The 15,657-nt window shown below is 36.5% G+C and overlaps 1 protein-coding gene across 2 annotated transcripts in view; it reads left to right on the top strand.

Annotated features, from left to right (window-relative positions):
• The first annotated feature begins 1,575 nt into the window (after nt 1-1,575).
• Nucleotides 1,576-15,657, top strand: part of LOC111509924 (alpha-1-inhibitor 3) — a 47,380-nt gene continuing 33,298 nt past the window's right edge. Inside the window, exons 1-8 of one of the 2 annotated variants that reach the window (XM_074186476.1) lie at nt 1,576-1,861; nt 1,924-2,102; nt 4,790-5,037; nt 7,491-7,607; nt 7,714-7,947; nt 10,397-10,825; nt 12,029-12,226; nt 13,193-13,462. In XM_074186476.1, the coding sequence (XP_074042577.1) occupies nt 1,773-1,861; nt 1,924-2,102; nt 4,790-5,037; nt 7,491-7,607; nt 7,714-7,947; nt 10,397-10,825; nt 12,029-12,226; nt 13,193-13,462 (1,764 nt within the window). In that variant the 5' untranslated portion in view covers nt 1,576-1,772. The remainder of the gene's footprint in view (nt 1,862-1,923; nt 2,103-4,789; nt 5,038-7,490; nt 7,608-7,713; nt 7,948-10,396; nt 10,826-12,028; nt 12,227-13,192; nt 13,463-15,657) is intronic. The other variant, XM_074186475.1, reaches the window with a different exon arrangement.

Here is a 15,657-nt window from a genome sequence, read left to right as displayed (position 1 = left end):
CACTAAACATTAAGAACAGTTGCCGCTCGAAACAACAGTGGCACTAAGAATAACAGCGAAGTGGGCACCTAAAATAACAGTGGGTGCTCATAACAACAGTGAGTACTGGGAACAACAGTGGACACCTCCAACAACAGAGGATGTTCAAAAGGACAGTGGGCGCTCAGAAGAACAACAGCGCAGTGGGCGCTTATGAAGGGCGTTCAGAACAACAGTGGACAGTTAGGACAACAGTGGACTTTCAGAAGAATAACAGAGCAGTGGGTGCCCATGAGTGAGTGTTCAAAACAACAGTAGACAGTGGGCATTTAAAACAACAATGGCCGCCCAGAACAACAGTAAATATCCAAAACAACAGTGACACTCGGAATAGCAGCGCAGTGTGCACTTGGAATAACAATGGGTACTCATAACAGTGGGCAATTAGAACAACAGTGGATGCTCGGAAATACAGTGGGCGCTCAGAAGAACAATAGAGCAGTGGGCGCCTATGAATGGGTTTTCGGATTTCGGAACAACAGTGAGTGCTTATAACAACGGTGGGAACTCAGAACAACACTGAGCGTTTAAAACAACACCGGACATTAAGAACAGTTGCCGCTCAAAACAACAGTGGCACTAAGAATAACAGCGCAGTGGGTACTTAGAACAACAGTGTGTGCTCATAACAACAGTGAGTACTTGGAACAACAGTGGACACCTCCAACAACAGTGAATGTTCAAAACGACAGTGGGTGCTCAGAAGAACAACAGCGCAGTGGGCGCTTATGAGGGGCGTTCAGAACAACAGTGGACAGTTAGAACAACAGTGGACTCTCAGAAGAATAACAGGGCAGTGGGCGCTCATGAGTGGGTGTTCAAAACAACAGTGGACAGTTAGAACAACAGCGGGCATTTAAAACAACAATGACCGCTCAGAACAACAGTGAATATTCAAAGCAACAGTGACACTCAGAATAGCAGCGCAGGGGGCACTTGGAATAACAATGGGTACTCATAACAGTGGGCACTTAGAACAACAGTGGATTCTTAGAACAACAGTGGATGCTCAGAAAGACAGTGGGCGCTTAAAAGAACAACGGCGCAGTGGGCGCTAATGAGTGGACATTCAGAACAACAGAGGGTGGTTAGAACAACAGTGGACGCCTCTAACAACAGTGGATATTTAAAACAACAGTGGGCGCTCAGAAGAACACTGGGCGCTTAGAACAACACTGGGCATTCAGAACAATGGCGGCACAGAACAACAGTGGCACTCAGAATAGCAGTGTTGGCGGTGGGAACTCAGAACAACAATGGGTGCTCAGGATCAAAGTGGGCAGTCACAACAATAGTGGACGTCACTTAAAACAATGGATACTCGGAATTACAGCAGAATGGACGCTTATATCAATCATCCGTGAGAGAAGACAGTTATGAACAAATAATTATCGTCCGTTGAGTCTCCAGGAAAATCTATTTCGATAGAACTTTCAATAACCGCAACTGAACAAACGTCTGTATCGGGTTCTCCTAAGAAATGATGTGTTCTATTTTCGAAATCAAAGAGTGTTGGCTCTCTTAAAAGTCGCAATAGGCTGTATTTTTACAGCCTCACTCAGTATTTGCATCGACAGATAATGCATCCTAGAGGATGTTATTATCTCGGACACTTCCAGTCAGAGTTCATGATGTGAAAAGAATGTATAAATAAGAGATAGTGGCGCCAACACAAAATATATGAATAACAATATTCTCCATTATCTAGAAATTATGGTGCAAGCATCTCCTTCATGTCTAAGAATGAGATCAAAATGACGAATAATCTACATTCATTTGTGATTATTGTACTTCACTTATCTTGTACGATATTATGTGACAGGTACATCGCCAGATTGCTACCTCCATCAGTTGTAAGTGGATTCACGTTTGTTATTATTTCAGTGACAATCAGTATCGTATAAATGACGGCGGATTCCTGTTTTCAATATCGAGAACAATCGTTTCAGGTAAAAATGAAACGGTTTGCGTTTCTTTGCACGAAACACCCCTTCCCGCTAGAATTGTGATAGATTTCAAGTGGCGTGAAAAACATTCTTCCTCCACGAGGAATTTGGAAGCAGGTGAGTTTTGAAATAAATCTTTCATGTTTTGAAATCAGCCAGAAAACAATCTAGTAGGAAACGTAAAGAAAAAATCAAATGCAAGCGATTACTTGTGAAATTATCTCACTAGAAACAACATCAAAATACAATTTGCTACCGAGATTTCCCAAATTTCAACCAAGATGATTTTTTCAATGATCTATACCTCTTTGATTGAGATATAATCTTTCACTTCGAAACAATAGATGCAATGGTAGAGTTTTTCACCACAAACACATCAATTATTTTCAATGCACATGCCCTAGTTAGGACTATAAGAACAACAAAACCGCCCGCTCTATAGCATACCTTCAACATCAAGGAAATTGTTAAACTAAGAGATAAAGCTCTTGGAAAGTTCAAAGTAACCAAATCTCTTATTTAGAATTTGTTTCGAGAAACAAAAATTCCAGTTTGATCTGGGGTACTTTAAGAAAACTTGGAATTTTAAAAAATAAACACAGCCCTAACCTTCCCGCGGATTTATCAGATCTGAATCAAATAAACTCTCACAAATATTATTCATCCTGCAAAATCTGATCATCATGAAACACTCATTGATAGATATACTCAGACCTATAATGGACCTACTTTGAATTTTCGCAGAGTGATACCACTCCAGACTCCACAATACATCAGTGATATGAAAAGTAACTGTGCTGGATTTGACAGCATTTCTGTCATTATGTTGAAGTATAGTGAAAATCATCTCATCAACCACATAACACACATATTCAATTCTTCTATAGAAACAAATCATTTTTCTTCTGCATGGAAACATGCAATTTACTCCCTTTGCCAAAATGTGAAAATCCAACTGTATTATCTGATTTGACGCCATTTAGCAAACTGCCTATCCTATCTAAGGTATTCGAGTGGATTCTGTGAGGTCAAATTGATTCTTTTGTATACATTAATAATTTAATAACAAATGTTCAATCTGGATTTCGTACATTCTATAGCACCACCACTGCTCTTGTCAACATCACCCGAGATTTATTGAAAGCAGCTGATGATAATGAAGTAACTGACATGGTACTCTTGGACTACAGTAAAGCATTTGATGCATTAGACCACAATATTCTGTATAGGAAAATGTCATTTTTTGGATTTAGTGAAGGGACTGTAGATCTATTGATAAGTTACCTCATAAATCGGACTCAGTCAGTATGTCTGGAAGGAAAGTGTTCTAGTGCTCTACCTGTTGACCATGGAGTACCTTAGGGCTCTATCTTTGGCCCCATTCTGTTCTCTCTTCATATATCTGACTTCCATAAAATAATTGATCATTGCCCAGTTCATCATCATGCAGATGACACTCTGTTATATCATCGATTTCCTCCAAGTAACTGGCAGGTAGCAATGGAAAAAATTAACAGCGATCTACAAAAGTTACTGGATCTGTCTATAGCCCACAACCTGAAATCGAATTCTAAAAAATCTCAGCTGATACTTTTTGCCCCGAAACACAAAAGGTGGGAAATTAAAGAAAGAATTAAAATCAAACTTGGACAAGACTTACTACAAATAATTACAGAAAGCAAGAACTTGGGTTTGTGGCTAGATGCTGATCTGAGACTCCACAAACATATAAATTCACTTCGTCGTAACTCGTACAGTATCTTTCGTCAACTCTATCAAAGAGGAGATATTATGACTTCCAAATTGAAATTGAAACTTTGCGAAACCATTATATTGTCTAGATTAGCATATTGTGATATAATCTACGGGCCTGCTTTGATACAAATTGATGTGAATCGCTTACAAAAAAAAACAAAACAATTGCATTCTTCTTTCTTATGGTGTGAGAAAATTCGACCATATATCCCCCAAGTTCGAGGAGTCAGGTTGGTTACCGATTGCTAAAACCTGGCAGTTCTACCTACACGTCAATACACATCAATTCCTCATTGACAAAAAAAGCCAAATTATATTTATGAAAGATATAAAACTTTCAAATCTCAGTATAATTCGAGGACACGAAACCGTCACACTTTTATCATTCCAAAACACTCGACAGCCTGCTTTTCTCGTAGGTTTATTCACAACTTCATCAAACAATATAGTACTCTGCCCAATGAATTCAGACACTACTCCATATATAATCTCAAGAAAAGGTTAAAACATATCTGAAGTCTTCTGGATAGATAATATATTCATGTTATGCCTTGCTCATATGGTTTTCCCTTTGTTTTGCTATATATTTCACCTTATTCAAGCTGAATAGATTTTTAATATTCACTTTGAAATTTATAGCCTTTGTTTTTTTCTCAGTTTTACAAAGATTCATAAACTACTCACTCATCAATGTATACTAGGTATTTATTTTTATATTTCTATATAATAAAAAGTCTGACATATTTGAGTCCCAAACTATACCAATGTCTTCCAGCTGAAATTCAAAATATTTCAAGGCCAACTACATTCAAGTATCACCTGAAATTGTATATTTTCTCATTGCCCAGAACAACAATTCAGTCTTATTGACTAATCATGCCATACAAAAGAAAAACCTGATACTTACCTTATATTTTAATATACCTCATTAAATATATACACATTTTTTATATCGAGTCGAAAGGATTTTTCAACATGGAAGACGTTCTCTTAATTGCATAATTCTTACGACGATTCAATCGACGATAAACATTTTGTTTTCATTCCAGAACACAGTTGCTTTGAAGTATTCGTTCCCCGTTTGGAAATCAAGGATCCAATTTTTGTGAATTTGAGAATTCAAGTACATTCCAATGGAGCCGTACAGAATGCACACAATCAAAATCCTCTGGTTATGCTTCCAACTAAAGTTGTGAAAACTTTCATAGATACAGACAGAGGGGTATACAAACCTGGAGACAAAGTGAAATTTAGAATAATTGTTCTGGACCAAAAACTTCTTCCAGTCAGCACCAAGGTAGGAAAAATCATTTCACATGACTTGAAAAATAATATTTATAGGAGAAATTAGTTTTCTGGGAAAACAGCTTTCTGGTTTTCCTACTTCTTCATCATCAAACAAAAATGTGTCATAAAATTGTAAGAGAAATGGGTGCTCTCCATAACGGTGCTGACGGGTTGATAAGACAAGTGTTGTGTCTCGAAACTTCAAAGTAGGTACACCATTGAAGAAGAGAGTTTACCACATTTCTTGTTTGAAGATGGAGAAGTAGAAATGGAAACGCATGAGTTATTCCAAGGATAATATCGTGTTAACTAGTTTAGTAATCCAATAATTTTTCTTAAAAAAAAGGTTGATTAGGTAACAGTATTAATTTTTCTTAAAAAAAACATATGTTTTCTTGCCTACGTCTCGAACTCCATTAAATTTTTCTTCAGGGCTCGAAAAGTAGTTTCTTCGTGTTGATAATATTACCATTACCATCAGACATAGATACGTATTGAAAAAAAAATAAAAACATTGCAACAACCAAATTTGAGACAACATCAACACAAAACGACATGGAACAAACGAAATCAGAACACAAACGCCGTTCCCACATGAACTATGGCATATGAAAAATCAGAAATCAAACCTTTTGTGAAATTCCTGATAATTGAAAACAAAAACAATCAATTTTTCCATTCAACGACCAACAAGAAGGCATAGTCCAAACAAAGTCAATTCGAACGGCATGAAAACTAAGTAGTTATTTTTATGCGGAAGGTTTTATATGGTGTTAACCAATAAATTCATCAGACCCGTTACATTAGTTTTTCATTCAGCCGTTCGAATTGACTTCGTATAGACTATAATCAATCACATTTCTGAATCTCATTTTCATAAAATTTCGAGAATCAATCATTATCAATCAGTCATCATAATTTTTCAATTTGCCTTCTTAGATACCTACAATTTTTATTGCAATGTAACTATTTTCGTTATTCTACAGTGAGCATAATCTACAATATGAATTCAAAATCAAAACTAGATCTGTCTGTTTAAAATCTGTTAGATAACTTGAGAAACTAGAAAAAAAAAAGAACTAACTGAAACTGGAAATTGTGAGTCCAGGCTGAGCTACCTAAGCAATGCTTGTGTTGTAGTTATCAACGTGAATTACATTGATTATTTACATAATGAGTGATGAGTAGGAAGAAGGAAAAATACAAAGTCAAATTCTTTGTGAGAGAGAGAGAATATGGTTATTTATTGTATTTTGTATGTCTTATCATTATTCGAGTTCGTATATGATTTTCAGTTTGTTATAATTTTGGTTCACATATTCTTTCAGTTTTAATTTCATTTCATGTTAGGAATGACTCTAATTTCTATAGGGACTAGGTTTAACAGTTTTGGACCAAAGCATGATATAAATTTCTGTGTGTGTGTTAGTCTATGGAGGGGAACATTCGTTTTCTGCTCAGATTTAGTACGTGTGTTATAAGTATAACTCATCTGAGAGATGGAGGTATTTTGCATTCATATTAAGCATTGATAGTTATAGAATTTCCTTAGATCAAATAAGCCAGTTTTTTGTAAAGGTCTTCATTTGAGTACCTTCTATTTTTCTTAAAAATTATTTTCAATATGGTATTCTGCATAACCTCTAGAACGTGTAATAATGTTTTACTGAGACCACCCCTCATAATGATACAGTACCTCAATAAAAATTCAGCAAGTGATTTGGAAATCGTAAGTAAGAGCTTTATATTATTCAGATTTCTGAGTTGATAGAATTCATAAACTAACTTATTGAGCCTCTTAACTGTGCTGTCAATGTGTTCTTCCCATCTCAGGTGTTGGTCCACATATACACCCAAATACTTCGTGTTGTCCACGACAACACGAACACTACGTTGGGGTTCGGCATAGATTCTTATGAACAGCGAGAGTGTTAATTAAGGGTCGGTCTTTTTTTGTTGTGGTGAATGTAATGAACTTAGTTTTTCCAACATTCATACTCAAGAGGCTCACATTCAACCAAGTACATATTAGAGCCCTGTTTTAGCTTTCTCATAGACTTCATTCCAGGAATCGCCTCCAAATAAAAATGCTGTATCGTCTGCGTAAGATATTATTTTGCCATTGATATTATGAAGTTTATAAAAATTGTTAAAATAAAATAGGACTCGGCACTGTCCCCTGGGATACGCCCATGTTGACAGGTAGTGGATCGCTGAGGGTACTGTTTATTTCAACCTTTTGATTCCTATCAGATATGTAGTTTTTGAATAAGTCTAAAGTAATAACTCTAACTCCTACAGTTTCTAAGCGGTCCAGAAGAATTTGATGGTTGACAGTATCAAAGGCTTTAGCCAGATCCCTCAAAATCTACCCGTTCACCAAGAATTAATCATTGTTACCTAATGTAATTAATGTTGCATGGAATTCATAGATTAAAATAATAAACTTTTAACTCATTACAGATTTCAGAAATAAAAATTGTTAACCCTTTAGACGTTACGGTGGCCGTTTGGGAAGAAGTCGTTTTGGATAACGGTTTGGTCAGCCTAGAATATGGAATGGTTCAAGAATCTATGATTGTGAGTGTTTTTAAACACGTGCTGACGATGAGAAGTCGATCGGCATTTGTATTTTCATTAACACTGTTTCAAAGAGAAATAATCAAAACAATTTTTTTCATTTCAGGGAACATGGAAAATACAAATATCTGGAAAATCAAAGTCCTTTGAAGTATCAAAATATACTCTACCTCGATTCAAAATCAATTTAGTGTATCCTCAGATGATTTACCGCAATACAAAATCAATCAACATCCATGTATGCGCCCAATATTCCTATGGGAGAAATGTAGAAGGTCTGGCTTTCGTCAAAATATTCGATTCTCTGGGACACATGCGACCAATACATGTACTGAAAGAGGTGAGTAAATAAAGAAAATTCAACTGAAAACAAAGCTAACGATGATACTTTGGTGTCATTCGATTTCCGGCTCAAAGGAGTAATTTCTGTAGACAAGAAAAACCCCCAGAATAATATTGATCACAGGAAGCCTACTTTTCTTGAAATATCAATTTTTCAATTTCACATACATCAGGTTGTTTTTCAATAACATGTTAGTATTCGACAAGGGTATTTTTCAGTCCACTTTGAGAAAAATTCCTGAACATTTCAACAGTTGAACAACAGAGAGCTGAAATTTTTATGAAGCACTGAATATACCTTCCAAGAATCAAAAATAATTTTTTGCATTGTTTGCTGTTTTCATCAATTCTATCAGTGGTTTTTACACTTGCAAATAGCTTCCATGCGAAATTTGTGATACGACTCTGTTTTCTGTTATTAAAAAGATATTTCAGTAATTCTCATTTCTTCTTGGAGAAATCTAGTCCCTGATATATTGAATTCAGTAGTTACAATCGCGCAAAAAACAATAAAATACATATTAAATAGTAACCAATAATTCAAAAAAGGATTTTCAAACGGTGAATTGGGATTATCTCATTTAATTTTGTTATAGATACAGTTAGGCAGGCAACTATTCAAATTGTTCATGTTCACAAAACAAAATCTGCTTTTTACCTACTGTCGGTGGTTTCAAAAGTTTTGGCTGTTTTTATCAGTCTATTTTGAAGTGTAATAACCTTACATCATCTTTTCAAGCACTTCGATAACTTTTTCACTGATTGAACCAATCAGGGTCTGGCAGAAACACTCTACGTTGACTTCATCGAATCCCGAGCACTCAAGTTTTATGCTGACGGGATTAATCGACGTAGGTACGTTCGATTTATGTTGACAAAAGTGCACTGAGTCAAATGGTGCTCATATTGATTAAATTCAATGAGTATTCACTAAAAATACAGTTTAAATTAGACTAATGAAACGGATCAAACTTTTGAAACAACCTAACATTCTTTTCATTTTCCAATATTCATAACATGTAATGAAGTATTTCATTTCGGAAATGAAAACTTAGATCACAAAACATACATATGTTAGAGCTTTTTAGGAACAAAAGAATTGATTGATCATTTATAAGAAAACTGAGAACATACTTAAAACCGGTTTTATTTGAATACAGACTATTCCAAGATGTCCATGTTTTTATGAACGTTAGTGTTATCCACATTGAATTCCATTCATTATTGATTTTCCAATTCTCCAAATTGACTGACTCGCTTTACTTCCTAGGCAGAAATATACAGTGTATGCTATTTCAAACCGCAACACCCGATTTTGAAAAATAAAAAATTCAAATCATAGTACTCCGAGCTTCATTCAAATATGTTGAGAGATATGACCTGCTCAATGGGTCAAAATTTCAAGAAGGGTCATTAGGCATGGATAGTCCATTTATAAGTAACACCCTATATGAGATATTGGGGGGAAATTTGGAATCTATATGTTCGAACTATGTCCCTTCTTCGATAAAAAAAAATTCGTAATGGTCCTTCTCGAAATTTCGACCCATTCTGCAGACTGCATCATTACACAACTGTAATATGGTGTCAGGTGTGGGGTACTTGAGTAAAAAGTAAAATACCCAGTTAAAGTAATAAATAATCGAACAAATAATTGCTGAAAATGAAGGGAACTTTCAAGCCACCTGAGAGCTTGTTGTTCAACCAAGATGCCCATGTGAATCTGGATAATTGTTTAAGAAGCCTTGATATTTACATGAAAGTAAATATCAAGGCTTCTTCAAGTACGGTAACGAAACTTGAAAGTAAGGAAGATCCAACTGAAGTTGCTAACTCATTGAATTTGGCTGGTGAGGAAGCACAGAAGAAGTTTCAGACATTTCGCCTGACATGCAGAAAAAAGTGACTTTGATAGTGTAGTAAACGTCTTCAAGGACTACTGTAAACCCATGCGAAATGAAACTTATGATCGCTATAAGTTTTTTGCCAGAACTCAACAAGAAGGTGAATCATTGAGTAACTTTGTAACAGACATTGAAATGTTTGCATCCGTATGCAACTTTGCTACGTTAGAAGATTTTCTGATCCGAGATAGACTAGTGAGTCGTAATAATAATAATAATAATCTTTACTTTACGTATACTAGATTCGTCACTACAAGAGAGACTGCTACAGTAATTTCGACCCATTTTGCAGATCAAAGTAAGCCTTGAAAATGAGAATAATTCATATATGTCAACATATTTGGATTGAGCTCGTCAAGTACCATAATTTGAAATTGTCATTTTTGCAAAATTGGTTCATGGTTCCAAAATAACAGGGTGTTGCAGTTTGAAATCGCACACACTCATACGTAGCACTTATCGATGCCACATGTTTTTACTTACCGATTTACTCACTTACCTATCCTCTTGTTTACTCACTTTTTGTACTATTTTGTTTTATAGATGAAAGACGGATGTGGAAACTTCGAGTTCACATCTGAAGACCTCGTGTTGGCCCAAGTGAATGAAAAATTGATCACCCGTGATCAAAAAATGTTCGTTCAAATAACAGCAACAGTAAGCGAACGGGGAACAAACAGAATCGAGCTAGCAAACGCAAGATCGCAGGTGAAACTGCAAGCTTATTCCATGAAATTCACGAGCCATCCAGTTTTCAAACCGGGACTTCCTTATCATGGAAAACTAAAGTTCAGCGATATACATGCGGATCTTAGCAAGGAGTTGGTAGAAATATGTTACAATATAGCTATAAAGAAGAGCTGGAACTATGTTAATGATGAACAATGTTCTAATTTTACGGTTGATGGGAGAAACATAATACCTTTTAGTATTCTGCCGATGACGAGCAAAGTTATTCATATGAATTTGAACGTAAGTTGAAGGTATCAAACTTGAACTCTTTGCCTCAGCAAATTCAACAAAATCAGACCTGATGACCTTTTTAATAATCCTACAGACGCATAGCAAAATAGGCCACGTTACATTTTGCAGAAACACTGTCTATGCGGGAATCCCAAACGAGTCAATTGTTGAATTCAGCACAAAACATTTTACTTTTCCGGCCATGTTCAATGTGTGGTGTGGAGAAAAAAATGTTATAGTTTTTGATATTTTGAGTAGCAATTTCTCTACACGGTAGCTTCATCAGTTAATGGTATATCATACTATTCTATAATAATGTTCATATAGTGGTAAGTTACATCAAAACTTGTCAGATACGTGATTGAATCTGGTGAAACAGATGAATTTTGAATAAACAATTAGGTACAATACAATTTTACCTCTAGGGAACGGCTAAAATATTTGCATTTTATGTCAAAACTCAAGATCAACTATTAATTCTGAAAAAAGATATATTCGGGAAGCACAAATTATTAAAACATTAGTTCTAGAAGTAGGGAAACAAGGCCGGTGCGAGCCCACTTCAAGGTCGCGCGTCGTTGATAAGTGTTTCAGAGAGAGACTTTAGGGAGAGGGAGATAGAAACGTGTGACGTAATCGATGCAGAGAAGGATGGAATGACTATCAGAGAGATTCAAAGATAAGAGCATAGACTTGGGCTCCTTGGAACTCCGCCTCGCCGCTCAGGTCGTCTTAGGGCTTCACCCCTAAGCCTCTTGTCGCGTACCAGTCACGTGGTTCTAGTGGTCATCGGCAGCTGAGGGAAATTGAATTTAAAAAAACGATCGGTGTGGTAATTGAACCCAGGTCGTCGGCGTGGTGGACTTTATCCTCAGCCTTGACACCAACGTGAGATATTGTAAGTGATTGCGAATTGTTGATAGTGATGGCGATTATTAAAAAACTCCTCCATTTTGTATACTTATGTTGAGCGTTCTCGTTCAAAATTCAGTTTGATATTTCCTAAATTACTGAAAAAATTATTCTTATCTAAAACTCCTTTTCAGCAGAATTATTTGAAATCATCCAAATTTTCTCTTCTCATAATTCAGATTCTCAAAAGAAGACACAATATCTCAACTATAAAATATAAAAATTAATTTCTATTTGCACATTCAAGTTCTGAGCCAGAATGCCTTTTTTCTGCTCATTTCATTTTAACAAATGTTTCAGGCCAGATCGCTGAACCATTCCAATATTGGGGATAGTTTTTTAGCAGTCCGTTTGTTTTCACCTAGCAACAGCTATATTGATCTTCAACAAACTGTCGCGAAAAAAGAAGAAAATGAATGTAGACCTTCGCAGCAATTCAAAGTTATTTTCACTGCAGATGCTCTCAACGACAATGAAAATATCACCTTTTATTACATGGTAAGTGAACTGACTGTGGTTAGGTTATATACAAGGTGGATGAATCCAACACAATTTTTTCCAGGCAATGAAAGAAAATATAATTTGAATGATATATGAATGTGGGTTCAACAGACTCGAAATTTTTGATAACGGAGTTTTATCTCAGTCAGAATGCGTTATAAAAACTATTTTGTTGCCTCATTCAAAATTTGCAAAGAGTTGGTTCATAAAGAAGGTGTTTTTAGAAAATAATAATCATAACTGAACAAAAAATAACGCCTAGGAAATTTTTGAAGAAGTTATAAAGAATAAATATGGCAGTTACAATATCCAAACAATAGCCTACAAAATTTCAATCACACATTTTATGCCATTTGCTTTGTATACCAAACTGTCATTGGTAGAAAATAGATATTTTGATTAAAATTCGGGTTATCTACTCATCCACCTTTCTCAATCATTGTACAGAAAAAAATCAGGAAAATGCTACCGAAAAATGACTACGTCCCTGGCGATACTACGTCGGATATTAAATCACTACCATGTCAGAAGAGTACCAGGAATTGGTCAATGAAACGCAAAATATGTATCATTCATCCAAATTGATTACATCACCTCCGAAGTAGGCCCCTTCCAAAATAACACACCCATGCCAACTAACAACCCGATCATGAAAAAACATTTTAAACGAATTTTTGGAATCGATTTCAGTACTTGTGGCGAATATATGATGTTATATTCTACCCTGAGGACATAATTCATTATCTGTCGTGGTATCATCCAGGTAAGTAGTAGTTTCCCAGCAGACATATGCCAAATCCTACTGTGTAAGCACGTTGGGAGTGGGGAATGTTTCCAAGCATCAGAATTACTTTTAATATATAAACATGAAAGAATCAATTCACCAAAGTTACTCAAATGGATCATCCACCTCATTACCAGTGGTGAATATCATTGGTGTAAATCTGAAAACTATCATTTCAGATAAAAAGTTCATCACAAATTTTCAAACTGAGAAAAATTAGGCACCAAGTGAAGAAATTTTTTCCAGACTATCTGCATACCTTGAGAAATATCGTAGGTGGAAGGCATTCCTTCTCAAAACTCGGAACCAGCTTTGATAATTTCACGTTAAAGTTCAAATTAGACAAGAGAGTTATAACCAATTACCAATTATTGGTTTATTACGTGACAAGAACCGGTGAGACAGTTGCTGACACAAAAAACGTAAATGTTGAACCATGTTTGATGAAAGTAAGTACAATAAATTAATTTACATCTATATCAATTCATTTCTTGAACAATAAAGGATAATTATAGTATCGGAAAAAATACAGTAAATTATTGAATTTGGTTTTTGGTATACATGCTTCTCAATTTATCATAATGAGTTTTGTTTTTCATGAAAATTTTCACTAGCAAAACTAAATGCTTCAAACATAGTGAACTTCAACATACCTTCTATTTTTATTTCAATAAATTGATGGATATAGCCGTGGTAGAAAATCATAATGAAGAGAAGAGAACTGAAACTTTCTATGTTTTTACCACTTTTTATATTATATAAAAGTGGTAAAAAACAAAGAAAGTTTCAATTCTCTTTTCTTCATTATTTTTATTTTTTATTATCAATTTCCTACTTCTTGGAAAGAAAACACACATACACATATTCACACACATGTTAACAGAAGTTAACTAATCTGTATCTGTAGAGTAGGGAGGTTGAGTGTAAGCTCACAGCACTTAGGCAACATGTAACCCATTGTACATCCTCCCGAGGAGTTGTCCTCCTAAGCCATCGTCCATCCTGTCATTTCCAGGAAGGTGGACAGGTCACTAAGAGACATCTCCTTTATATCGGCAGGTGAAGGCCAAGACTCGCCGAACACACTCTCTTTGGCAAACTTGAGGTGTCTCACGGCGGCCTTCGTGAAGATTTTAGAAGATGCAGCGACATTACTGTCGTTGCGCGGCTTCTTCAACCTTCTTTGGGTTCCCTCCGTGAAGGTGATCAAGTAAGGGCACTTCCCTGTAGGGATAGCCGGTTCCTTGCTTTTATTCAAGGCGAGACTGTTTGCGCCCGCCGCAGGAAGTGCCCTTGTTGTTGGAGGTGGAGTGGGGAGGAGAAGGGTACACTTATAGTTGCTGCCACTCCTACCTCTATCGCTCTCTTCCTCCTTTTGGCCTCCTCGCCGCCGAAAATACTCTTAGGCCTTGGCCTTTGTATTACATCACGAGGTGATCTATGTCCAGCTTCATTCCAAGTGGTAGATTGGGGTGGACATTCCTGTTCATCCCCAGCCACCACCTTAGATTGAGGTGAGCACTTCTGTCCAGCCTAGGGATTGGTTTTTGTTGTTTCTGTTTTTGTTTTTGTTTCATTCATGTGTGTCCCCACGAGGAAGCAAGGGAAGAGTTGGTCACCTCTGGCAGAGCCCTGCATCACAAGCAAAAGGCTGATTACAATGAGGTTTCGCCTGGTCCCCAAGGGGATCGTTCGTAACCGCATATCACCCTGCGACCATTGAGCTATCGGCACGATTCCCTACACCTTAGCTTGGGTAGGCTGGTCCACGGTGGCATGTTTCGCAAAAGCTTTTGGAGAGTTTTGGTTCCCACTTATTTCTGCCACTGACCAGGAGTCCGGCGACCCCATCTGTAAGGCCACATTGGCTTTCCGGACAGGGTTCCCAGTCCCCTGGCCGTTCCCCTATCCGTCACTTGGGGACGCGCCCGATAAGTAGCCCAACCCGCGGGAAAAGTTAACATAACAAACATAATTGTATAAAAGTATGAAAAAAACAGGAAATTAAGTTCACAAACAAACATTTAAGTAACGTATATATTCAATTGCATCCTTAGTCGCTGTCCGGCAGTCAGAGGGGTCACCGGTGTAGGCTCTCAATGGACAGCCTTCAACGATGTGGCTGATTGTTTGCATATCACCTTCACAGTCGCACCAGGGCGAAAGCTTTTTACCCCATTTAAAAAGTGACTCAGCGCATCTACCGCATTTGATTCTAATACTATTTAGGGTTGACCATGTTTTGCGGGGTATCTCGAATCCATGTAGTTTGCTGGATATGCAAGGCATATTTTTTTTTTGTATCAAGACGGTGTAGAAGAAAGCCAAAAACTTTCTTTCCCAAAAATTAATCACTTCTAAAAATATAACCCCTTCAATTCAAATGAGATTCCTCTTGGCTGGGATGAAATCAAATAGGTGAATGAATGTCATTACGATGTCATCGATGACATAAGCAGATCAAGCTCATTCTGTGACATTCAAAATCATAATTCATGAATGAATTGTGTGTAATTTCTATAGTGGTATCCAATTTGGTACTGAAGAGCCTTAGGGCAAGTGTCTTAAGGCGAAACATCGATGTATACCAGTGAGGATGACAGTGTTCCATGTAAGTGCAATTTGTTACCATTCATTTAAAGTA

The sequence above is a fragment of the Leptinotarsa decemlineata genome, unplaced genomic scaffold, assembly GCF_025532065.1.
Source record: "Leptinotarsa decemlineata unplaced genomic scaffold, Ldec_3_MD MMD2_tig00078422_RagTag_RagTag, whole genome shotgun sequence".
Taxonomy (NCBI): Eukaryota; Metazoa; Arthropoda; class Insecta; order Coleoptera; family Chrysomelidae; genus Leptinotarsa; species Leptinotarsa decemlineata.
Note: the sequence above shows the minus strand (reverse complement) of the source record. Positions and strands in the feature narration are given on the sequence as shown.